Source organism: Pundamilia nyererei, unplaced genomic scaffold, assembly GCF_000239375.1.
Source record: "Pundamilia nyererei isolate P.nyererei 1_Seehausen unplaced genomic scaffold, PunNye1.0 scaffold00395, whole genome shotgun sequence".
NCBI lineage: Eukaryota > Metazoa > Chordata > Actinopteri > Cichliformes > Cichlidae > Pundamilia > Pundamilia nyererei.
In genome coordinates, this window is record NW_005187796.1 from 174,104 (window position 1) to 199,260 (window position 25,157).

Genomic DNA, 25,157 nt, shown 5'->3' on the forward strand with positions numbered 1-25,157 from the left:
GAATTTTGTGTATCGTTGCACCCCTACAGAATATATATTTGTTTGACAGTTTTGTATTTAACAGTCAAAAGTGACGATTGACAGGAACAGCGAAGAGAAAGGAGGGTATGCCATGCAATGAAGATTGCCCTGGCTTAACAGACATTGTAATAAGCAGACAAAGTGAATGAATACAATGAAATTACTAAATTACACAAGGTGTAAAATAGTCAAAAAATTGTCCCTAAAATATGCATTTGATGAATAAAAAGCTCATTTGAATTCTTATTACTGGCGGAGACATGTCTTTTAGCCTACAAGCCAAACTCATAAGCTCATGAGCTTTAACGTTAGTGCTAGAAACTGGCTGTGCCAAATAAAAAAAATAAAAAATAAAAAAAGAAGATACTTAATGAAGTGTCAGAAAGATAAATCTAAAAAGAGCTGAGTGTTTTAGGCATTACCTCACAAAGTTATCATACTGGGAATTATTTATAAAGTACAGCTAGACGTGTCCTCACTGTGTTGTCACAGCACTTGGTACATCGTTGCATGAGAAGCACGATGCAGGCTGAGCGACAGTCAAAAGTGCTGATGCGCTCCTCTACTTGCCATATCATCATCAGCCAGTTGCCCAGACATCATAGGTGGATGAATACAAGCTGATGGTCTGTCATAGTTAGTGCGTGCAACAGCACAGAATTCTTCTAGACAGACCTGTCTCCCTTGCAGCAACTGTGCAAACTAGAAACTATATTTAACATCTATTTGACATGACTCAACGTTTCTTCGCTTTTGGTTACTTTGCTCATATCGACATCACTTTGACTCACTTAAATTAAATGGATAGGAGGATAAAATTAAAATCAGCAGGAGTCTGCTCCTTTTAAATTGCGATAACATTTGAGAAATTCCTTTTCCCTGTACCTCGCGTACAGCGGTTCCCTGCAGAGATTTTATGACACATAATGTTCTGTTAAGGTTACAGAGGAGGGAGGAGGAGGAGGACAACAACAAAGATGACAGGAGAGGGAGAGAAGAGAGAGAGCACTCATGGCCTTGAGGAAATAGAGGACAAAATATTGATGCTTTTAGACATGAATAAATAATAGTCCCATTATCTTTCTCACAAATAAAACAGACATGAAGTAGTAGATATAGTTTATCTTTAGTAATCTATTGTCAGCTGTTGTCATCCCTGCAGATCCATAAGTGCTGGCTGATGACATAACACATTAAAGTCTTGCCTCTGTAGCTGTAGGAAGAAAGCTTTCAATGCTTTGAAGCTAGCAGAGCTTGACTCAACAATGCTTTGCTGGAGAAGAGAACCGATGCTTCTTTTACTTAAAATTGCGCTGTAAGGCTTAAACTGCCCAGAAAAGGGAGTTAAAATTCTAAGAATGAACACAAGCTTTTTACAGTAGAGCCAGATGGTCAAAAACATACAAAAACAAAAAACAAAAACAACAAAAAAACATGCTTTGCACTAAGAAGACAGCAGGACATGCTTGCTGTGCAAAAAACTCAACACCGATATGCTGACTTCCTGTGAGAAAGCCACTCATCGCCTGCTGGTAATCTTAACTCCTCAATCCTTTCACCGAAGCAGAGAAGTGAAACTATCAACCAATCCAAACATCTGTCAACACACCCACCCTAAAGTGGCTCTGCAGGTAAACTATGTGATTTAAGACTCTGAAATGTGGTTGCCTAACAGTGTCAACAGAGGAATATCGCTGTCCTGAGGCTCCTCTAGCTTTCTACACAGACAGAAAACTGATCGCCATGGAAACGCATAATGTACTTTTTCAGCAAGCAGAGGAAGACTGTGTGAATATGGGATGTAGACAAATTCAAGTGGTGTCCATCATCACTTGTATTATTTAATCTTAGCACCATGCTCACAACTACAAAAAAAAAAAATCTCTATAACACAAGCAAAAGTTGACACTTTCCCCCTGCAGTGTGGCCAGTCTTTAAAAACTCTACCACCCTCAGAGTATGACGACTGTTGGCTTTTTGTTGATGACATGAAATTACAGATAATTGAGTTTAATTGTGACTCCACAGGTCGGCAGCTCTTTGATACTCTTGTTAATCTATTAGAGGGGAAGATTGCTAATATTTCAACTTACATGGCAGTTATTCAAGTTAATGTTATGATTAACATATTTGTTTTGCAAAGCTCCATGTCTGGAAACAGTTTAACTAGGCAGAAGATCCTAGGTAAGCACAGAAATCATCAATGTGTGTCCCATATTCATATTTTTATGTGCTGTGTGTGCTTTTAAATACATTAAATCCATGGAAACAGCTGGCAAATAAAAATGCAGAGCTCACACTTTTTTTTCCTCCCTTAATTGGACAGTCAACACGAACATTTTTATTTTATGAACTGTAACACTGCATTAATTTTAAAAAATATTTTATTAGATGTATGTTTATACAGTTAATGGAAAGTACAACTGTTTAATGGGCAATTCTGAATTTTAAGGTCTCCAATTAACATTGCTATAACAAGTATACACAGTTTAAACTGTAGCAGTACCAAATGCAGCGACAGTATAGAAAGTCTGTTTCAATGTAGTCTATTTATTACATTTAAACTACAGCCAACCTTTACATGACCTCATTTCCACAGGCTCAAAAGTAATTGGACAAACTAAAATAACTTTGAAAAGTCTTTAACATGGTGATGAAAATCCTTTGCAGTCAATGATTACCTGAAGTCTAGAACCCATGCTCGTCACCACATGCTGTGTATGCGCTCTGCCAGGTCTCGACTCTCACTTGTTTGTGGGTGTCTCTGCCTTCAGTTTTGTCTTCAGTAACTCCAAAGTGTGCTCTGATGGTCTGAGATCAGGTGACCAACGTGCACATTGAAAAATATCAAATTTCTTTCCCTTGAGAAACTCTTGGGTTGCTTTCACTGTATGCTTTGGGCCATTATCCTTGTGTACTGTGAAGCACCGTGGGATCAGTTTTGATCTGAGCAGAGAGTACAGCCATGTACACTACAGAGTTCATCCTGCTACTTCTATCAGCAGTCAGATAATTAATAAATACTGCTGAACCAGTTCCACTGGCAGCCATACATGCCCATACTATAACAGTGTGTTTGACAGAATAAGTGTTGTGCGTCAGATCATGTTTCTCTCCTTACCTCATAGATTTCCCTTCCTATCATTCGGGTACGGGTTAAACGCGTCTTCATCTGTCTAAAGATTTTTTATTTCAGAATTACGCCAACACGTTTGGAGATCTTCCAGCGAGGTCTAATCTGGTTTCTTTCAGTTGCATCAACAACTCTCACATAGACAGTTCCAGTGAACTGAATGCAAGTTCAATACTTGAATCAACTCCAGAATGCTTAATTTGTCATGGAATAAATGGTGAACAAGCCTGACAAGACATGAAACAACTTGTCAGTCAACTGTTACTTTTGAAACTCTGAAAATGGGGGACTGTGCATAAAATGACTCTAATTACTGAACAGCTAATGCAATGGTTTTGTCAAACCCCTTTTTTAAGCTAAAAGTCTGTACTTCAATCACATCTTGATCATTTGATCATTAAAATCCACCATGGTGATGCACAGAGACAAACCTAGAAAAACTGTGTCACTGTCTGACACTTATGGACCTAACTGCAGGTGTCAGCCAGTCCGGTTAGACAGTTATTTCAGCTTAGCACTACATGAGTAGACTAAACTTTGACGCTTTCCCCATAAAGATGAAGTTTGACCTCAAGCCTCCTGTTACTAGGGCTGCTCCCAGTAAGTAGGCTTTCAAGGTGTAAAGAGTTAATCATACAACAATTCTAACTGCTAAATATTGTGACCTCAAATAGAGCTGATGTCATCTTTTTCTTTGTCATTGTGCAATAAATTTAATATCAAATTATTCAGACAAACGCAGAGGAGTTGCAGGAAACCTTAAACATTGCCATGTTGGACTAACGCTAATCAGTGAGAGCAGCAAATGCAATACTCTCATGCTTGGCAGCACCTTTTGTTCAATACTATTAAGTGTTTCTCTCGTTCCATGTCTCCCGAGGGCAGTTATTGATATTGATATTGTTACACAAAGATACAGAATATGCACACACATACCTTGGTTCCATCGACACTGATAATGCGGTAGCTGTTACGCGTGCTGTCATAAAAATAGGAGACAGTGACAGCCTGCTTGCTGGCAGGAACCCAGTTCTTCTTGGTAGTTGGGTCGATTTGGAAGACATGGGCCCTGGTGGTGTAGATCGGCTGCTCCCTGAAGAGCAGAAGACAGAGCAGAGGGACGATATTAGAGGGCGATTGAGATAAGACACAACATGGAACTACAGCTCAAGATAACATCCACTGATAAACGAGCCAAATCTCTCTCACACACAACACACACAAACAGAGCTATAGGGTGAATAAAAGCTTTATCACATAAAGTCTGCAGAGACCGTGTGCTTTGTGTTCAGAAATGCAGAGTCCTGAGAGTCTTAGTGTGGACAGGCAGGTGATAATGTAACACAAACCCTTAATTCTCATGGCAACCCAAAGCCATTAGCACATTAACACCCCCCTTCCCTCTCATAGGTGTCAGTAACACACTAGATGTTTGGACTGTGCACTTTTATGTGTTTAGAGAAAGATTTTTCTAGTGCACCACAGTCAGATAATTGACTTTTCTCACACCAGCTGCCTACTACTGGATGCAATGTTAATCTAACCAAGTGATCACATTGTCAAAACATTGTTTTTACACTAAACATGCACAGTGCTAATGGCAACATGTCACTCTGATAATGCACATAATGCTTGCCCATTTTCTTAGTATGTTATTATCATGTCACATTTGCAATTACCCACATCCAAAAGCAGTTTTTGTTTTGTTGAACAGTTTATATATTGCACAGCACAAGGCACTGAATTAAACATCAGTTGGATTAATTCCTAATTATGATTTTGCATACATTTGCCATCATCATGAGTCATCTTTTATAATCAAAGAAAACTGCTTTGTATTACTTCGCTTAGCTTGAATGGTAGCACGTTATCCATAAAACACCGATATTAAACCTGTAAACTAATGGGGATTCTCAGGATTTATCGGCAAACGACTGTACTGGGAAACATCGGTAAAATGGATTCCACTCATTACGGGAATTATAAGTAGATAAAAGCTCTGCTGAGCCCGTCTCTGACTCATTTCAGTGTCCACTTTTAGAAAGTATTCACAAGCTGATTCAAGTTAAGCTTTTGTCCAGCCCAGTTTTACTGCCACGTCTCTGTCATTATACTCAAGCAGTTCTCTCTCCATTTTCAATCTCTTACAGCCTCATTATAGTTTAATCATTTTTAAGTGAAAAGGTGAAACCACACTCGACTTACAAAAAAAAAAAAAAAAAATGTATAAAACCCAAGTCAGCAATAAATGTGATGGAGAAAAGTTCAAAATCATGTCATCTATCCGTGGGAGTGAAGTAATCTGCCTCTCAGCCATGAGCTGCACACCGCCCTTGTGATTCAGAAGAGCATCAGCATGAGGAGCAGGATCAAGGCGCCTGTTAAACTTGAATGACCGCAGACTAAATACAAATGCTCCTCCTCTCAATGACATCCACAGACACACCTTTATGATTCCGATGACAGTCCTGCTGTTACCTGGAAACATAGCCTGACTCAGTAAGACAAGAAGTGGATTTTCAGCTTTCACAGCTTTTAACAGAGGAGAAAAAGAAGAGAAAAAAACCCTAACCTTTTGCAAATAATTTGAACCCCACGCTGAAATAAAAACAGTACAACGAAAACACATGAAATAAAACCAAAATTGATGGCCTGTATTTGTATAGCGCTTTACTTAGTCCCTAAGGACCCCAAAGCGCTTTACACTACATTCAGTCATTCACCCATTCACACACTGGTGATGGCAAGCTACATTGTAGCCACAGTTACCCTGGGGCGCGCTGACAGAGGCGAGGCTACCGGACACTGGCGCCACCGGGCCCTCTGACCACCACCAGTAGGCAACGGGTGAAGTGTCTTGCCCAAGGACACAACGGCTGAGACTGTCCGAGCCGGGGCTCGAACCGGCAACCTTCCGATTACAAGACGAACTGCCAACTCTTGAGCCACGATCTCCCCGAAGATTATTATGTAAAAAAATTTCATTTTGATTTGTATGAATTTCGGAAAAATTGGAACAGAGCTGACAAAGAACTGAAGAAGTTGTTTGACACTTTCAACAAACAACAACAACAACAAAAAAAACAAAAAACCCACACACAAAAACCCCTTCTATTTGTAGATCCATCCATCCATCCATTCGCTTCCGCTTATCCTTTTCAGGGTCGCGGGGGGCGCTGGAGCCTATCCCAGCTGTCATAGGGCGAAAGGCAGGGTACACCCTGGACAGGTCGCAGGTCTGTCGCAGGGCTAACACACAGGGACAGACAACCATTCACACTCTCACCTAGTGACAATTTGGATTAACCAATTAACCTATCCCCACAACCTTCTATTTGTAGATTGCAAAAAATCACAAACTGTCATTTAAATGTTCATCTATTACTTAATATTTTGGTGTAGTATGAATGACCCAGAGGTTTTTAAATCAGTACGGTAAGATGTAAAAATGTAAAAACTTTAAAACTAGTTAAAAGTCCAAAATGTATGCCCCTTTTCACATTTTCCAAAGTCTTTGGCGGGCCAATTCTGGGCCCCAGACCGTATGTTTGACACTCCCCGATTTAAAGAATGCAGACACTGAGTGATCTTCAGGTGACACTGTATTAAAATAGACATGACTCTGTAAATCAATTAAATTTCAAGCCACTGTGATCGCTGGGTTCAGTAAAAAGAACACATCGGTATCTACTACACTATTACACAGTTTCAAAGCTTGTGGTTAAAAATAAATAAATATAAAAAATAAAAAATAAAAAAAACTCCATTTGAAAGCAGACCATCCATTTTTAGTGTTTCAAGGCAACTATGCAGAAACCTAAGACTGAAAGAGCACTGCCGCTAGAAGCAAAAAAGTAATAAAAAACAGTCTGCCTTCTCTTTAATGATAGTGCTTTAAAAGGACTGGACTCAGGAGGGTTAAAATTTCCACTGGAGGTTCTCATTTCAAAAGGCGAGTGCAGGTGGTTGAAATACTCCTCTATAACGTTCCAAGAGTGAGGAATAATTAAGTGGAGTGGCTGAGATGAGAGGGATCATAGGACACCTCAAGAACTTAATAATGGATACAAGCTGAAGAATGTGGGGAGACAGATTCAAAGTACTTGTTGGAAATCAAAATGTGAATTAAAAAATACTTTCAGAGACAAAATATAGATTAGAAAGATGCCACTGCTTGGTACAAATAACTTGACTGTTGTCAATGCTTTGTTATTCTGATTGCAATATATTTTAGTAGCTTGTTCTGAGCACATACTGATCATTTTGTTATCCTTTCTTTAATTCCAAGGGCCCTCCAACCACCTCCAACTGGCACCAAAAGTGCTTCTGTCCCACAAGGCACAGTCAAATGCATTGTGAAAACTGTGCCTTCACAGAGGAGTGAAATGCAATGAACCATGCAAACATGCATAACACACTCATGAACAATCCTTCCTCAAAGGCATCCAAAACATTGCAAATGGTTATAGAAACAGAAAGTGACATAAGTAATTGTGTCAAGAAGGGGGATAAAGCCTCTGGGGAAAAAATAAAAACAAATCTACAGCTGATCATCAGTTGTATGAAATGGGTGTTCTTGTGACTGTCGCTTTAGGAAAATAAAGAAAATGTTGGATGCAGCCCCCCCTCAGTGCTGACATCGGGGAGTAAGTGGGCTTTCACATGCTGTTCAGCCATCTGAAGAGCACTTCAGTGGAAGCATATTGATGCCTTGAGTAGTGAGCTACAGTACAAGCACAGCACAGTGCAGTTCGTTCCCACATTCCTGGAAAACAGGGAGAACAAAATGTTTGCTGGTATTACATGTATTTTGCTGCGGTCCATAGTGTGTCGGACCCACACATTTACACAAGCCCATACTGTAGATTCTAGTCTTTTGTTTTGGATTTCACCTTCAATTCTCCATCTAAAGCTAAGACCTGGCTAAAATGCACTAAACGCTGAACTCTAATGACTGCAACGATAGTAAAACAGCCCTTTTGAGTCAGAAATTTGGATGCTGTGATGTATGAACAGCCCTCAAGGATGATCTGTATGTTACGCCATATCTTAAGCCAACATCAAACTCCAGGGCAGAAAAATTAAGTTGTCATTTCCTCAAATGGGCACTTCAGGATATCTCTAAAAGCCACTCCACCCCCACAGAATCCCAGGTTAAAATACTCAACTTTACAGCCGAAACGTGTCTCTTCAGGCTGTCTGTTTTTCTGTTTCTATAGTAAATCCACCTGTTTGTGACCACTGCACAGAGTGAATTTATTTTTAAAAACACATCAGTTTAAATTGTGTTGAGGCTTCGTGGGACTGGCAGCATTGAGTCACATGCGGATTTCTCTTAATCAGTGTCAGGTAGTAAAAGACAAAAAGGAGTCAGCTGTTAGTTTTTCTGGTTAGTAGATTTAATATAGTGTTTTTGCTAGCTTAAATTAGCATCTCCTCTTAATATCAAAATGAGTAGAGTTGAATCCCGATAACTAGTCTAGCTAGCCAGCACAAGCATTAGCTCACCCAAACACAGTCATGGCCAGTTTGAAGAAAAATGATCAAAATACCACCATTTCCATCTTATAAGCATCTATAAGAGTCATTCTGTCCTCTGATAATTAGTGATGATTTAATGATAATTTTATTCTCTGTAAAATCCCAAATGTGCTTCTAAAACATTGTTTACATATCACTTATCTGCCTCCACAAAATCTTATCACTTGGACTTGGACTTTTATGGCACTTTTCTACTCTGAGCACTCAAAGCACTTTTTATTACAAGCTGTATTCACCCAATCACACATTCATTCAAACAAGACTAGACTTTGTCTAGCATTCACAATCTTATGGACGCATCGAGGGAAACTTAAATTCAATATCTTGCCCAAACCAAACTGGAGCAGTTGGGATTGAACCACCACAGCAACAGAACCACACAATTTTTTCTACTGCATTATATTTTCTTTGTTATAACCCTTTTTACTGTTTCATTACATTCATTTTCTTGGGCTGGTAGCTTCCTTCCTTAAACATATGTAATGGTTCTGAGCTAGATACACTGGTACAGCTGCTGTAATGTGATGCCAACAAATCAATTTTGAACATTTTAAGCACGGGGATGTGCTTAGGAAAATTAATCAAAATCAACTGAGTATTTTTTTTTTTAAATTTAAAAATCTGAACAAACAATTTTTCATGCTGAGAAGCGTACACATGTTTGATTAACAGGGTACAGATGGTCCCATTGTTGTTGCAAAGCTTCACTGCAACGGGCAAAGTGACATGTCTCATGGACAGAAATACTTTAATGCACTGTTATGAATTGCCGGTGAAAATAATGTCAGACAGACAAGCTGGCAGGCAGCACATATTCATGAGCTAATAAAGCTTTTACTTCCATTGGGATTATGGTTCTCACAGAAATGAAAGCCTAATAAATTCACTGTCCCCTTTAAGCCTAATCTCGGTCTTCATCTGCTTTGGGAACAACAAAACCCATTATACAGATCACTGTTGTCGCTTTACATAGCCACACGCGCTGACCTTTGCAGTGCCAGTGTCTCGAGCCAGCTCAGACTGGCAAGGGAAGGAGGAGTGAAAGGCCGCTGCTGAACACATGGATGCACTCACACAACTGTTTAATGGATTTGTCTGATCTGCTTTTCTCAGATAAAAAGCATTAGGTTGATTGATTTTACTAGATATAAAAAAATAAATGAGGAAAAAAAGAAAAGGAAAAAAAGACGACAACATTTGGGACTCTACGACCACTGGATACTTTGTCCCGCTGCCTGTCAGGCGTTCTCTGTCCCCATCTGGTGCTTTGAATAATTTACAGGTGTGTGTGTGTGTGTGTTTCTATGTGGGGGTGCAGGTCTGAGTTAGACTGCACTGTCTATGCTTACATACACCTACACACGCACCTCAGGACTGTACACACTGATAACGCAGCAATCGTGTTTGTTGTGTACCAGCAAAAAGATTTAAAGTGAGCTGACAGACAGATCCGTCTACTCAGAGTACCCCACCTATAAATACATGCATTTTTAACCCTTTCACACATAGTGGTCACTAGAGTAGACAGCTATTCAAAGGCTGTTTTCTTGTATCAGCCTTTCACAGAGTCAGTGTTGATGGTATACTTGCACATAAACCACTACATTGGACACTGATGTGTCACTCCATACCCTGCCACCCACTCCAAAAGGTGATGTTGTCCACGTAAGTGGACAATAAAAAAACACTCTTTGAAAAGTACATTTTAAAAAAAATGAAGCTCAAAAAACTTTTTTTTCATGCCTAAAGATGAATAAAAATCCTGATTGAGATTGTCAGAATTCATGCATGAAAGGGTTAAAAACAATCTCGCCTTGAGAGTAATAACTCACAAAAACTTATAACTTAGGTAGGTAGCGATTAGTCTAACACCATACACAGCTAAGAAGGATTATCATGCAGCTTAAAAAAGACATTTTAAGATGATACAGGATGGCATGGTGTTCTGAGAGGAAGTGTGAATAAACAGCAGACAGCTTCTATCTTTGAACAGGAGCCTGGGATGGTGATTTTCATGCAAGCGCTTGCAGTCACTTTGCACTTGTGTGCTGCTACATCTGTGCAGATCAGGCATGTTTTTCTTTCAGTAACAAAGACAAACAGCTTTGTCCAGATTCCTGAGTATAGGAATCCACTCCGGGCTTACCGCACCCACAGACAAACTTTGCTCATCGAGCTCTCGGTCTGATAGAGGATTTAGAAATCTGAGGTTAAACGCTAAAGCATTTAACGTCACTCAAACAGGCTTTGAAACTGGTTTAACAGAAATCTGCTGCGTCAGCAGCTTCAGCTATGCGAACTGCATTCTTTACATCCCTACAGAAAGTTAATGTGTCTCACTAAACACAAGGAAGCTCGTATCACTGCAGTAAACCTGTGTGACAGTTTAACCTCACAAGGTGGTAATGTTTGAAAATTAAATGTGGAGCCAAGGGTGGTTATGTAAAAACATATTTGGGTAATTTTTCACATCTTAAAAAAAAGAAAGGTTGATCACTTGTGACAGTAAGGCCCGATTCTTTAGAAAGTTCAGTGTCATTTTTTCTAGCCTGCAGTACCGTTACAAAGGTGTCAGATCGCTCACTAAATAGGTTAGAGAGATGGCATCGCCACACGCTATCTGGGTTTGCACCATGTCTCGGGCATTAAATGTGCAAGAGATGAATAAAGTAGTCACTTTTACATGGGTGCAATTCCAGAGGCATAACAATATGTTTGAGAATAGTAACCTATAATATAAGATAACCTCTTTAGTCTCTTTGCCAGTGAGACTTCATATTTCATTCCTTTTGAATCCTCTAGAGACTGGACCACATTACACTCAGCTGCCTGATGTGAACACAAACTGTGCAACCATCTCACTAATAAAAAGAAACATCCAACATTAGGAAGTCAAACTATTTTTTTGGTCTTTTACTCCATTATTTTTTTATTTTTTTATTCCTTTAGAGACAATTTCACCACAGTGAAAGTTTTCTTGATGAAACGGGCACTAAAGCAGGACAATCAGCAGGCTACCCCAGTTACTTAAGCTCATTATATCACTCATAGAGTAAGTATAAAGTGCTGTCCTTGTCCCTATGTGGTCTGAAAAAATATATATATGCAGATTTCGCTGCCTGCTCGAAGAACTTTAGTGACAAATGGGGCATTATTCACTTGTCAAATATCCACGGTAAAGTTGCAGAAACACTCACTGGGAGCAGTTATCCTTCCTCACTTTCTCTGCTGGTCCTGTCAGTAGCACTCCACATTACAAGAGGCTTTAGAGTGTAGCACAGTAACAAAAGGACATCTTTTCCCATATGAAAAAAAAAACTGTGTCACAAGGTGTACTGTTCAAATGTGGCAACATGAATATGGAAAATTAGAAATGAGTGTATTAATTTGCTAAGCATAAAACACTAGAAATCATCAACTTGGATTCTCATTATCCTTTTTTTGCATGTTAGGTGAGCACCGCTGAGGCATGGTGTTATATTTTATCTGCGGGTCCTGATGGAGAGCGGCGCCGCCTTATTAGCGAGAACGGCGTGTTGTCTGTGTGAATGAGCAAAGTAAGCAGCGGAGGAAATTCTCTCTGGGTTCATTACTACTAAACCACCTGGGCTTTCCCTGCAACAAACACTTTGCTCAACTAATGATGTCAACAGGTCAAAGGAGGCCACTGTATATATATATATACTGTATGCAATAACAGACTTCAAGGTCTAGTTAGCAGAGAACTACAGCTCTATATTATGCTTTCATTTTCTTTCTCCTGACATTTACAAAACAGGAGCATGATGTCTCAGCTTAAAACCACTCGCATTAAGTCACTGTTAAAGGTTATTTTATGGCATCTCTTCTGCACTACACTATCCAGTGCAGGAAGAAACAACCGTTAGGAGGGAAGAGCAAAATAAGCCCAAATTCAACACTACTGCTCATAAACTGACTAATTACAAGCATTTCTATTTTACTAAAAAAAAAATTCCCGTATTACCAGAATTTCCAATCTCTATAAAGCTATAGTAAAAATTTGATATACATGAGAGATACTATTTAACTCCCGTGCCTATTGTAACTCAGTACTGCAATACGGCATCCACAATTAGGCATACAACGTTTGATGCGTCGCGAGGCAATTATCCAAACATACATCAAGACATTTGTGCAACTGAAGAGTAGTAAATGCTGCTGTTATGCTACTTGGTTTGTTTACTAGCATTAAAACCAGTTAATTACGGTAGCTCTCTTGCTTTAATACACAGTCCACCTTTGTCAGGGAAATCAGTTTAGTCCACCTACATATTCAATAGAAGTATCTATAATTGGCTCCATGCTATCGACGATTGATGATCTCAAGATAAAACACTTGTTAATATTTTGTCCCACTCCTTCCACAGATCATGATCAGGCTCTGAGGGCCGAAACATTATAACTTTAGTAATCGGGCTGTTTCTCATTTTGGCAAATTGGAAAAACAGCTGGAAAAATAGTAAAATAATCTTTACATATTGCTTTAATGCAGGATATTTTAATTTTGTAGAAAACATTCTGTCTTAGGCATGACTGTGGTAAACTTTGTTTTATTCATTTTACCAATGACCTTCATAATCAATGCCAGGTCTGGCATCACTGAGTGTCCCATGCAACACAGGCAGCAGGCCAGAATCAAACAAGCCACCACAGCAGGTCTCCCTCCACCACACTGAGGCGACAGGACACAGAGCCCAACGTAATGTGAGCGCTCCAAGGAAAAGGAAGTGAGGAAGTCTCCACAGAAGAACAGCATGGCAGCAGATGGCCTCCTAGGCTTCAACCATCTGGTGATGAGACGTCCAATCCACCATCAGCCTGTCCCCTTTCATTTACACATGATTCTTTAACAGTAAGACCTGCTCCTATTCCCCAACTGCACCTCTACAGCCATCCCCTCCAGCCTTCGGACACAGATGGAGAAAATAGCCTCAGATTAAGCTTACAGTCCACTCTCCTGTCAGGGCAGCCAAAGGACCCACTGTCACGTCACATGTCACAGAGCCTAATCAATGAGTGTTAAACCTTTATATGCCATTCTCTGGCCAGCCAGGAGATTATCATCTATCCCTGTGTTAGGCCTGCTCCCAGCATGGCTTACTTTAAATAGCAATATGCTGATTGCATTGCTGTCTGTGTGGCTGCCTATTCAGTAGGGGCTTTAAGGCAATCTAGGCTTTATGTTGGAATAATTCCAGAGATGCAGCCCTTAAGCTGCAAAACTGTACTTAGAAACAGAATTCTCATCGCTTTCTTTCCCAGTGCTACCGTCTGAATTTCCTCCCCCTCTCCAATTCACCAGTCTTTAATTACATAGGCTTGATTTATTCTTTTTTAGGACATGCCGCACATGACGTACACATACACATGCACACATACAATGCTACAATTTGGACCAATATGTAACAGTATATACTCAATAAATCGTGTGGAAATGGCATGAACAACAAAAAGTGTCTCAGGGTCAAGAGGGTACTGATAGATCATTTGCTCAAAGAAATATGGTAATAAAGGGACACGTAAAGATAGAAATCGAGGGTGTTAATGTGTGTGTTGTCTGACTTATAGTTAATCTATAACTTCATTTAGGAGACAGGAGCTTCAGGGACAAAGACACACACACACACACACACGACAAATGATCTACAGCTCCCTCCACCAAACACAGACTCATTCTTATCTGTTGATTTGCTGCTTCGTGCAAAACACATTGCATCATTAGCAGGTGTGCTCAGGTAGTAATATATACACTGCAGAATTAGCAACACATCTGCTAATTATTGGAAGGCGAACAAAAGAATTCCCCTCCCCTTTCTTTAATTTAGTCCAGTTACTTCAAGGTTTAAGATGTGATAGGCATTGTTTTTTGGGTCTTGTTTTACACAAACACACAAGAAAACTGCAGATTCATCAGTAATCTCCATCATTCAGTTGCAGCGTAATGAGCAACATTCATTAAGTTATTTCTTAAGGAGAAAGTTTCCAGTTTCAGTTCTCACATTTGATTCGCTATTACTATTATTATTAAATATTTTGTTTGCCTTCTATGAGAGTAAATTTCATTAGTTGTGATTTGGACTCCTGGTCAGACGATCTAACACAGTCACAACATGCTGATTCAATCACTGCTGTAATAGCTGCTGATTCAAATGCATCAAAGCAACAATACTGAATCAAGTGTAGGAGATTGGATTTATCAGCCTTCCATAGTTTTGATTTTTCACTGCTGCTCAGGTATTGCAAAAAGGAATTTTAAGATTTTTTTTTTTTTTTTTAATACAAGCAACATTTGATTACCCCGAAACTAATTGGAATGACAAAGGCAGCCAATGTAGCTTCAAGGAAGTCCTGTGGGATAAAATTTCATAGAAGCCATTTGTGCCCTCCTTCTTAAAAAGGTATTTAGCTGACAAGTGACACCACTGCTTAGCACTGAGTGAACATAGAAAAGAAAAAGGGAACTTTTGTGCCTGTGAGTAGGTGGGAACTCCTGCTTTGGCCTGGCTGCCATGCTTGTCACAGATCCACTGCATGGGTCAGTTTCATGACACAACACAGCTGAGTCCTTTGAAACCGGCTGGGTGAGTACACCAAACTGGCGAAAGGAAGTCAGGACTGTTGAACTGGTTTCTTACGCATTAAAATACTGAGGAAAAGCAATCACTTTGGTATGGGGTGGTACTCATTACATAATTGAGCATTTATGCAGCTAGTGATTCACGCCTCACATCATAGTTTCCATAAATCCAAGTTTTGTGTGTTACAAGTGGAAGAATTCCTAAAATAAATAAATGAATAAATAAGTGATCTAGAATGAGGTTTAAGTCTGAAAAGTTTTCCCTTTTTTGTGTGAAATTAAATACAATCCAGCTGCTTGGAAAGCATAGACAGGGATATATGTAGATGTGCAGAAAGAGGGAGAGATGGTGATTGCATAACTGTGGCAGTGAGCCACAGAATTAACATTCATACCACAGTATAGAGGCAAAATACTGTACGGTACCATGTAAAACTACTGTGGGAGTACACGCCACTACTTCCAGTACTGTGGACAACACACATACGTACAAATACACACTTCCACAAGTACCACCATCTCTCCTCATTAGTGGGCAGTGTTGACTCTGACACCTCCATATCATAACCCTCTCCAAACCATATTCCTATCCTGAAGAAAAGGAAGAAGCGGAGCACTCAAGAATGATCCTTTTGAAATTCTGCTCATAAATAAAACATAAATCCATAATTATAAATATGGCATCAACCCCCCACCGCACACACACATATACACACATCTGAATAGTCTCACTGACAGTCCAACAAGAGTCACCTCATTAATTTCCACACATTGCAACACAATCTGGCAATAAAACAGAGGTGATCTTCTCACAACCTGGCGCTTGAAATCAGCGATATTTAGAATTAAATGTATTTGAGGGCTGACAGGTGAAACGGGCAGCTCTAGGGGCATATTTGCCGTCTTTTCGCCGCACAAACACATTTTTAGTCAGCGCAGGTGTCATGAGAGGCGCTCTGAAGGGCAGCGCTTTCTGGATTACTCACCCCATTGCCGCGGACTTGAGGAACAACTCCTTATTTTTTTCTTTAATCTGAAGGTTATGTATTGGCTGGGTTGAGAGGAAAAATAATGTTTCAAAAGCGCAGTCCGTAGATGATTAGCGGTCCAAAGAGTTCATAACCCCGTGTGCCAGCTCCGAACAAGTCCTCTTGCCGCTGAGAGACAGCTGAGATATGGGGGAGAGAGAGAGCAGTTCTTCGCAAACTCGACTCACCGGGCTGTCAAGCTCAGTCTCACAGAAGCCCGTTCAATTCAGGAAGTTTTTTCCTCCTCTCCTCCTTTGTTTTTCCTGTTCACATGGGCGGGTGTGAATCCCACCTTGGCGTGGCTTCTCCCTCGCCGCCTTCAAACAATCGGCGCTGGTGAGTTAAGTTAATGTTTGCATTTCGCTGCTCTACGCTGAGCTTCTTCCTCCACAACGGGCTGTTTCATATCAACGGCAGCAGCAGCGACACGGGGCGGCTTCCACCTGCTTTCTCCTTTCAGCCACCCACTGTTTCCTAAACCTGTCATATCTGTGGTGGCGTCTGCGGTTTTAAATGGACTTTCAGGCCAGACTGGAGTTTTTTAGTCATAAACAAAAAAATAATAAAATAATTTTCAGTTAAACCCGACGGTTTTTTAAATAAAAAATAAAAATCTGATGCACTTACATGTTTCCATTCACTGTGCTGGCTTCCACCAGTTTGCCCTTTCTCCCAAATTAAGCAGAATAACTGTTAAAGCAAACTTCGCTACGCCACTTATTAGCATGTAATTGTGTCAATTAATAGGTCTTGAATCTTTTCATAATGGTTGTTGGACTTTTTTTCTTCTATCCCCTAACTGCCAGGTAACGTTCATTCATCTCTGGCAGGTGCGCGCGCTCCCAGAACCGTTAAAATTTGTAGAGGTTTGTTCCGGGGGGGAAGGATTTCAGCGACGTACGACACTGAAATTTCAGAAGTGGAAAGTGTCGCCAAAGCTAACGACGTACTTGTCACATTAAGGTATTTTTTCAAAGCCAGAGATGTAACTGTTTTTAATCTAGTTTTATTTTTCGTTGTTTATATGTTGGATAACTACTATTACTGTCCAGAATAGTTATCTTATTGGGAACACGCGGTTTAACAAGACCAAGAGGGAATACAAACACGACGCCGCGATACCAGCTTTTCTGTGATATTAAGTATTTCAATAATTTGTGTGCTCACAGAATGACCGAAACTGCGGAAACCCAGCAGAACTACGAGGAGATGTTCGCACACAGGTTCTCCTCGGAGGATCCGGAGTACCAGGAGTACTTAAACCGTCCTGCAGACCGCCCTCCCATCGTGGAGGACTGGAGGAGTCGTGGGGGAGGAAACCAGAGAGGCAGAGATAACCGGTAGGGCTGCTTATTGATTTCATTTTGTCATTGCGAAACTGCTAACGATTGAGAGAAGCGATAATGATAGAAACACCGCTGTAATGTAGGTGATAAGCGTTAGAAAATATTAAGGAGAATTCCCCTAACCATCGTGTAGCTGGGATAAGGAATGAGAGATTCTGTTTAGATGCTCTGAACCAGTAAAGAAGAATGCAAAAGACTTCTCGTTAAGTAAGGCAGTTTTCCACTGAAAAATGACAGCAAGATAGTCAGAGGGGTGAAACTGTCCTTAAAGATCAGTATTCCACTATACCATTGATCTGGACAGTGTACTATGAAGTACGTTCGAGATACCGCTGATATATTTTGAAAGGCATGGCACTGGCAGCATCTACCCAGACGCAAGCCCCCCCAACCAACCAACCACACAGGACTCCAATGATCTGTGTGACTGTGAACCAACACAGACTCATTTATTCTGCCCTTCACCCAGGACCAGTTTGCAACTTGGAGCAAATTACTTGAGACAGCACACAAACTCCTCCCCTGTTATAAGGTGGTGATTTGTGGAGTGGTGAAAAAGAACTTCCTCCATCCTGAGAGAGAGGATGAAAGCTCGATCATTCAGGTGGTGCACAGAATAAAGCCGCTACTTTCACACATATCAAAAGGAGCCAGTTATGGTGATTCAACCATCTGACTAGTTTCCCTCCTAGGTGAGGTGTTTAGAGCATGTCCTACAGAGGAGTTTCCAGGGCCAACCCAGGACAAGTAATTTCTTTAGTCATTTCAAGACTTTGTCTCTCAGCTGGCTTGGGAACACCTTGGTGTCGCAGCACAAGGGCTAGAGGAGGTGACTTAAAAAAAGGGAGGTCTGGGCATATCTGTTTAAACTCCTCCAGGAGCCACAAAAGAATGCTGATGAAAATGAGGGCTCTGTAAATTATAAGTCTGCTGTAAAGAATACATCTGATGGATTACAATTGTTATGCAATGAAATTAATGTAGTGTCTGTAAGATGGTTTTAGTTTCGTTTGTAATTCAGATGCAAGCTTTGTCTGTGAGCAAATTTGATGTAAGGTTCATAAATGTGTTGTGTGACCCCATTAATAATTGTGTACTGAAATTCTCCAATATTTGTAGAAAATGGCACACACAAAAATCAAGGAATAAGGCTAGATCTCAAAATCTGTGTTTTATGCTCTTAAGAAAACTTGGCCCCAATACAGTCTGCCCACAGAGGTCAGAGGGATCTTCCAGGAATGTTGACGCTATTTTCCAGAGAACCGATTAATCCATAGGTGGTAATTTTGGACCTGTTAATATCTAATCTGGAGCATAGCCTGCAGGTTAGGTTGGTAGAATAAGTTGCCATGGCGATGTACCCCAGTAAGAAGTGAACTGCCTTCATAAAACTGAAATCCCAGCATTAACACAGAAGTTTCTGGAGGAGTTTCCTGGTATTTTTACCTTCTTGTAAATGAGAAATCTATTTTTAAATTGTGATGAGAGATTAGAGAAACCCAGTAAGCACGACTCACAATACCATAGTAGTTTATGAGGACAACTTAAGCTAATGTCTATCAATCACTGCCTGTTGTTTGTTAATTTTATGTCATCATCAAGGTACCATGACCGTGGTCACAGAGGACGTGGATGGGGAGGAGACCGCGGTTGGAGACGAGATGATCGTGGACAGCAACATTGGCACGACAGAAACCGAGACGGAGAGCGAGACCGAGACAGAGACCGGCACTGGGGTCATGGAAGTGGGTCTTATTCAGGGCGGCCAAGCTCCAACCAGGGATACGTCTCCCATCAGAGACCACATCATGATCGCTACTGATCTCTTTTGTAATCTCTCAGGTGTTACAAGTGTTTAAAGTATTTGTAGTCTTTCAGCTCACATTATAGTACTATATGCAGGAGTGTGCAATTAATATTTCTTTCAGTGATTCAAGATGAGCAATGTATAAACAAAAAAAGTCTTTTGTGTTTATCATTTTATTTTTGATGCACTGGTTTTTACTCTCCAAATTAAAATTCCTGGCAGGTAAATGGGACTGTGTGAATCTGCTGGACTTCCACTTAGCCTCCCCCCCCCCCCAAAAAAAAAAAAAAACTTCGTCATACCTAACCACAGTAATGTTTTCCCATGTTATTTCACACTGCTCAGCCCTGTTGTCATATTTGGATGTCTTAACAGGAGATAGATTTGCAGTATTCTGCAGTGGAGCTCACACTGACACTGAAAATGACTGTTTCTCTCGGGTTTGTGGGCTGCCGTATAATTTCATTAGCACATTATTGCTCTGAAATTTCACAGGAGCATTGTTTTGTTTATTTTCTGCTACTGTTTTATATGCTTTGGTATAAAATTGTGTGGTACAGTGTTGTAACAAACACTAAACCAGAATTTGCAGCGAAAACGTGTAAGCAACACAGCTTCAGTTTTCTGTGTCAGAATGTTATGCAAGGACATGTAGACTTAAGAACTAATCTGCTGTCAATAAACTAAATTAAAAAAACAAACAAGAGATTTCTGGAGGGGGGGGGTGAGAGTTATGTAGTTTTTGATATATATATATATATATATATATATTTTAATAAAGAGTCTTGTTCCCAGCAGAAACAGCTGCTAATAATTTATTGGAGATAATTTATAGGGATGTGTCTAAAAGTTCAAAAATTGATAAGATCAGATATTGGCCTTTGGTCTGTTTGCATTAAACATATTTCATTTTTCTACTGTATGCTATTTTGTTATTTTCTTTCTTTCATTTAGTCGCACTAAGCTGATTCAGGTTGTAACACCAAAGAATCACTGACTTTGTGTTACATACCATATAAATAGTAGTTTTTCATAATGTGTGTGTGTGTGTGTGTGTATACACGCACACACCCGTTCAGCTATCTTGGTGAGGACCATCTTGTTCTTTTTTCCTGAGGTAGTTGTGTTGTAGCTTGGACTTATGTTTTGGGTCATTATCTTGCTGTGGGATGAACCCATAACCAACTAGGTGCATACCACAGGGCATTGCATGGTGCTGCAAAATGATATGGTAGCAGTTTTGGTTCAGGGTGCCTCTCACTTCGTACAAGTGACTGACCCTGGATCCAGCAAAAGAGCCCCAGGCCATCACACGTCATTCTCCATGTTTGACAGTTGATGCAACACACATCCTTTCTCCTACCCGACAGCATACAAAGATCCTGCATGACGACCCAAAGATTTCACATTTTGATTCATCAGTCCTTAATACCATCTTCCAGTCTTCAATAGTCCAACGGACAATCAAATCGTTTTATCAGTTCTGAAACAAATGAGCAACCCAGTGTAGGATAATCAGAAAGTAATGGGTTCATGCTTCATGCTGGGTTCATGACCTTTGTTAAAGATTAGCTCACATTTTAACACTAAATAAGCGAAACCTTACTGCAAAATTCCTCAATAAGTGGTCCAGGCTTATATCTTTATTGTATTCAAACACATTTCAGAATAACCCAATCGGTATATTCCAGGAATTTTGATTTTGGGACCACTGTGAATTTGCTAAACCAATATTGAGATGGCTTTGGACACATTAGCCGTCTCTCCAGCGAAGCAGCAAGCAAATCGCCGCACTGTTTCATCACTGCCTGGATTCAGTTCTGTGCTTTCTATTTATGGACCTGGTAAAGACAGGGTTAACAGTTCATTTGAACTTCAGCAGTGCAATCAGCTGTGATGATAAGCGAGGGAGGGAGGAAGGAGGTTAGGCCGTAAGTGCGTGGGGGATGTGCTGAAACTGGCACACTGTGGAGAACGCTGCCATCACCACTGTAATCAGTTTAGATTAGAGAGTTGTCACCCGAGACTGCTGTGTCTTCGCAGCACAGCGATGTCTTGTGCAGAGTAGATCAGTAAGTAAAGTAGGGGTTTATTTACAGAGAAATATCTAAAAATTCCAGACTTGTGTTTACGTGGCACAGGGAAGGAGTGTAGATATTCCCATCTTTCACAGTCATTTCACTTTCTTTGTTATCAGTTCTTTGGCAAATCATAAAAGTATAATCTGAGGAAAGTTTACAAATTAAGGTCAGCAGATTTATATGCAGTATTATAAAGAGAAACCCAACACATCACCACCCAGCAAGCACTTGGCAAACAGTGGGCAGTAAGAAACTTCAGTCATAACTAAATTCAGGCTGGGCGGCCGGCTGTCTTGACCATTTGGGGTGAGCGGAGAGAGAAAGGATGAGCGCTGAAAAACAATAAACACTGAGCAGATTGGTGGTGCCAGTAAACAAAAGATCAGGAACACACAGCTCCAGAACCAGACGCACAGGCTCTGGAAAGAGAGGGGACAATGCAAAAACTATCCAAAGGGAATGACCTGCAATAGTCGTCAATCAAATTAATTTACATTGAACGAGAAGAGAGCAAAGCCAAGATGATAGGTGCACTGTGGGAGGTCCCACAAAAGAAGGGCCTATAGCATCATAAAAAAGGATTTTTCAGGGGAAAGTTTTAAGCCTACTCTTGAAAAAACAGGTGGTGTATGTCTTCTGAACTCAAACTGGGAACTGGTTCCTCGGGAGAAGAGCCTGATAGCTGAAGGATCTGCCTCCCATTCTACTGGAAATCAACAAGTCAAGTGCTGTGCTGAGACAACAGAGTACTCTAAAATTTTCTGATAGTGATAGTCATTAAGAGCTTTATACAGTATTTTATGTTCCAGTCAGTGAAGGTAAACTACTGTGGAAAAGGTTTAAGCCACCCTCATTTCTTTATATTCTACTAGAAAATTCTAGAAAATTGGGATACGTGCAATCATACATGGAAACACAGTATATATGACAAAACATTATATTGAATTATATGCAATATTATAAAGAGAAACCCACCCACACTCAGCAAGCACTTGGCAAACAGTGGGGAGTATGAAACTTCAGACAGAACTAAATTCAGGTAGCAGCCGGCTCCCTTGACCATTTCGGAAGGTCGAAACAGAGTTTTCACAATTTCAATAATCTTGACAGTGTTAAAGCATGGGTGTCAAACATAAGGCCCAGTTGCCAAAATTTAGCTCTCCAGAGACTCCAGTTTGGCCCACTGTACAGCTTTGAAAATGAAAGGAGCATACAACACATATAGCTCATTAATTGATGTACTTTGTAAACTGGTACTACTGAAGTTTACTATGGTCACAGTGAACAAACACTTCCCAGTGTCTCAAGTTATTACAAGAGTAAGCTAAAGTCATATTTCTTATGGTTTGTCCCTGCTAATAGCACGACTCTCTGGATGGCATTGCTGGCAAAGACTCTATAAGGACCCACACAGTGTTGTTCACTCTGTCATCAGTCTGGATGGATAGTGCCTGCATTTTATGGAGGATATATGATACAGAATTTGGTGTTTTCCCCTGACATTTCCTTCTCTAACACTAATGATAGTTTTTGCTTTTCATGGATTGTCAAAAAAGTGGGTCTTCATGCGCGAATCCTGCTTTGAATGTGTTTAGCTTACGTAGTATAGAATTTGGTGCTGATATTAACACATCACATCAGAAGGACTGCCTGTCAGATTGAGATGAACTGACATCCCCTTTGAAATCCTCAGAAACTAGACTCAACATAAAGTTCACACAGCTAGAAAGATTAATCCAAAGGTCAGCATGTTAATCCGGTCCTTTGTGTGACACAGAGTGTTGACTGTACTATCCCTTAGCCAACACATTCATTGCACTCATCTCTTAATGCAGCATAAAGCATCTGGTTAAGCAGTTTTTGCCACATTAAGAAAATAAATGTGCTGCTTACTGTTATTTCTTTGACTACCAGGTGGAGACCTTTTGAATCCCCCTCTAATCAATCCCATCATGTTTTAATTGCAATTATTACGCTGGTAATGCATGATGAGACTTGGAGATTGTAAGAAAAGGAAAACAATAGAGAGAGCCACAGTGAGGGACCGACAAGAATATGCCCTCGGTGTGGTCTGCCGGGCTGTCAGGCTTCATGTGGCCTGTTTGTGACGATGCAATGTGACAGCAATGGAGACAGTGCGCTGGGGGCCATGTCCTTGATGATGAACTCATCCACTACAATCATCACTCTGCCCCCCCCCCTCCTCTTGGAAGAGCATGCACACATGCGCTTGTGCGCACAATACACTACAGCCACCCTGGAAACACGCACAAACACGCAGGATCCCCCAGCCCCCGGAGCACTCGGCGACCTACATCTGGTGTTGGAGAGTGCAGGGGCTAAGGTTGGTCCGGGCCAGCCAGCCCCCAGCAGACAGTGCAGAGTGTTCGTGTAGCGAGTGGCGTGTGTAAATGGCAAAGCGCTCCTGCTCTGCTCTTTTGTGTTGAAATGAATGCCTCCAGCATTCAAACAACACTGTGCACAAGTGTACCTTGTGTGCACGAGCACACGTGCAGCTAGAAGCCACGTGATCATATATGCACTTAATTAACAATTAAGAATAGGTCGCAAAGTGAGGTTTGAATGCACCCTGGTGCTTTGCTCATCCGAATGCACACTCTGTAACTTAATCATGCAGCTGCCCAGGTCATCCATGTGAAGACGGTGGACTGTGGTGCAGAGGAGCGCTTGTTAGTCTGATTATATCAGGTGGTACTCTAGTGGCACACATAGACAGCTCTAGGAATACTTGGTGGAAGAAGCATTCAGACCTGATCCTTTACTAACCTGGTGAGAGATGTATTCAGTAGTGGATGTGAAACATAACAAGAAACAGCTTTGGTGCCACTTTTTGCAAGCAACCATAGGCCAAAAAGGTTTCTCATGAATTAAAAGCTGATGCTGTTATTATCAAATTCAGCATATGTAGTAGAAAGGCCAAATTGTAAATTCCCATGTTATAAATAAAATGCAGGTCATGAAAATTCAATGTATTTCTTCTCTCATGGGAATACAGACAGAAATGGCTTTTCTCTTGTTACCAAAGATGGCTCCATCTTCCAAAACCTTAGATGCTCCGCTCAGTCCATCTGTGTCTTCCTCATGCAAACCAGTGATTGGCCGAGGGACAGGCTGACACACAGAACTACACCGAAAGCCTTTTCATTGCAGTAAAGATGCTGGTTTGTAATTGATGTTGATCAAAAATGCAACATCTGAGCCATCTGTTTTTCTTGTCTCATTCAGGGTAAGGACATTCTCAGATTCAGCAGTCTGCGAAATGGGAACGATTTTCCCTCATTCTTCAACCTGCCCTGTGCTTACTGCCGTCTAGGCTGCAATTACCCTTCAAGATGACAACCATCAGCGTCCTACAGAGCAGCACATCGAACCACTGCTGATAATTTACATTGTTGAATATTAATAAAAGTGAGATTCAAGAGGGAAAGGTGCAGATTTTTTGTGAATAGAGAAAATGTCCCTTTGTTTAAAACCAGTTGCCCAAACAGCTAAATGTAAGAAATATGCCTTTGTTTATCCTTTTCCTGATTGACTGTGAATGAAATACTTATAAAATGAGTCAAAATTTTAAAAGCACATGG

General features: G+C 40.6%; 2 protein-coding genes across 3 annotated transcripts in view; one reads left to right on the forward strand and one right to left on the reverse strand.

The window, feature by feature from the left end:
- The window catches only part of homer2 (homer scaffold protein 2), a 33,747-nt gene extending 16,573 nt beyond the window's left edge, over window positions 1-17,174 (reverse strand). The window contains exons 1-2 of one of the 2 annotated variants that reach the window (XM_005753037.2): window positions 16,949-17,174; window positions 4,091-4,247 (exon numbers count right to left, since the gene is read on the reverse strand). In XM_005753037.2, the coding sequence (XP_005753094.1) occupies window positions 4,091-4,247; window positions 16,949-16,950 (159 nt within the window). In that variant the 5' untranslated portion in view covers window positions 16,951-17,174. Of the gene's footprint in view, window positions 1-4,090; window positions 4,248-16,279; window positions 16,462-16,948 lie in introns of those variants that run through there. The other variant, XM_005753036.2, reaches the window with a different exon arrangement.
- Window positions 16,399-20,171, forward strand: ramac (RNA guanine-7 methyltransferase activating subunit). Its single transcript, XM_005753035.2, has 4 exons — window positions 16,399-16,657; window positions 17,152-17,284; window positions 17,491-17,661; window positions 19,270-20,171. The coding sequence occupies exons 3-4, from the start codon at window positions 17,492-17,494 to the stop codon at window positions 19,487-19,489; spliced, it is 390 nt and encodes a 129-aa protein (XP_005753092.1). The 5' UTR covers window positions 16,399-16,657; window positions 17,152-17,284; window position 17,491; the 3' UTR covers window positions 19,490-20,171.
- Window positions 20,172-25,157: the final 4,986 nt, after the last annotated feature.

Excerpts from the sequence above, each read along its gene's own strand:
- ramac (XM_005753035.2), top strand. The coding sequence starts at position 17,492 with ATGACCGAAACTGCGGAAACCCAGCAGAACTACGAGGAGATGTTCGCA. Across the intron at positions 17,662-19,269 it reads CAGAGAGGCAGAGATAACCG|GTACCATGACCGTGGTCACA; the intron begins GTAGGGCTGCTT and ends GTCATCATCAAG.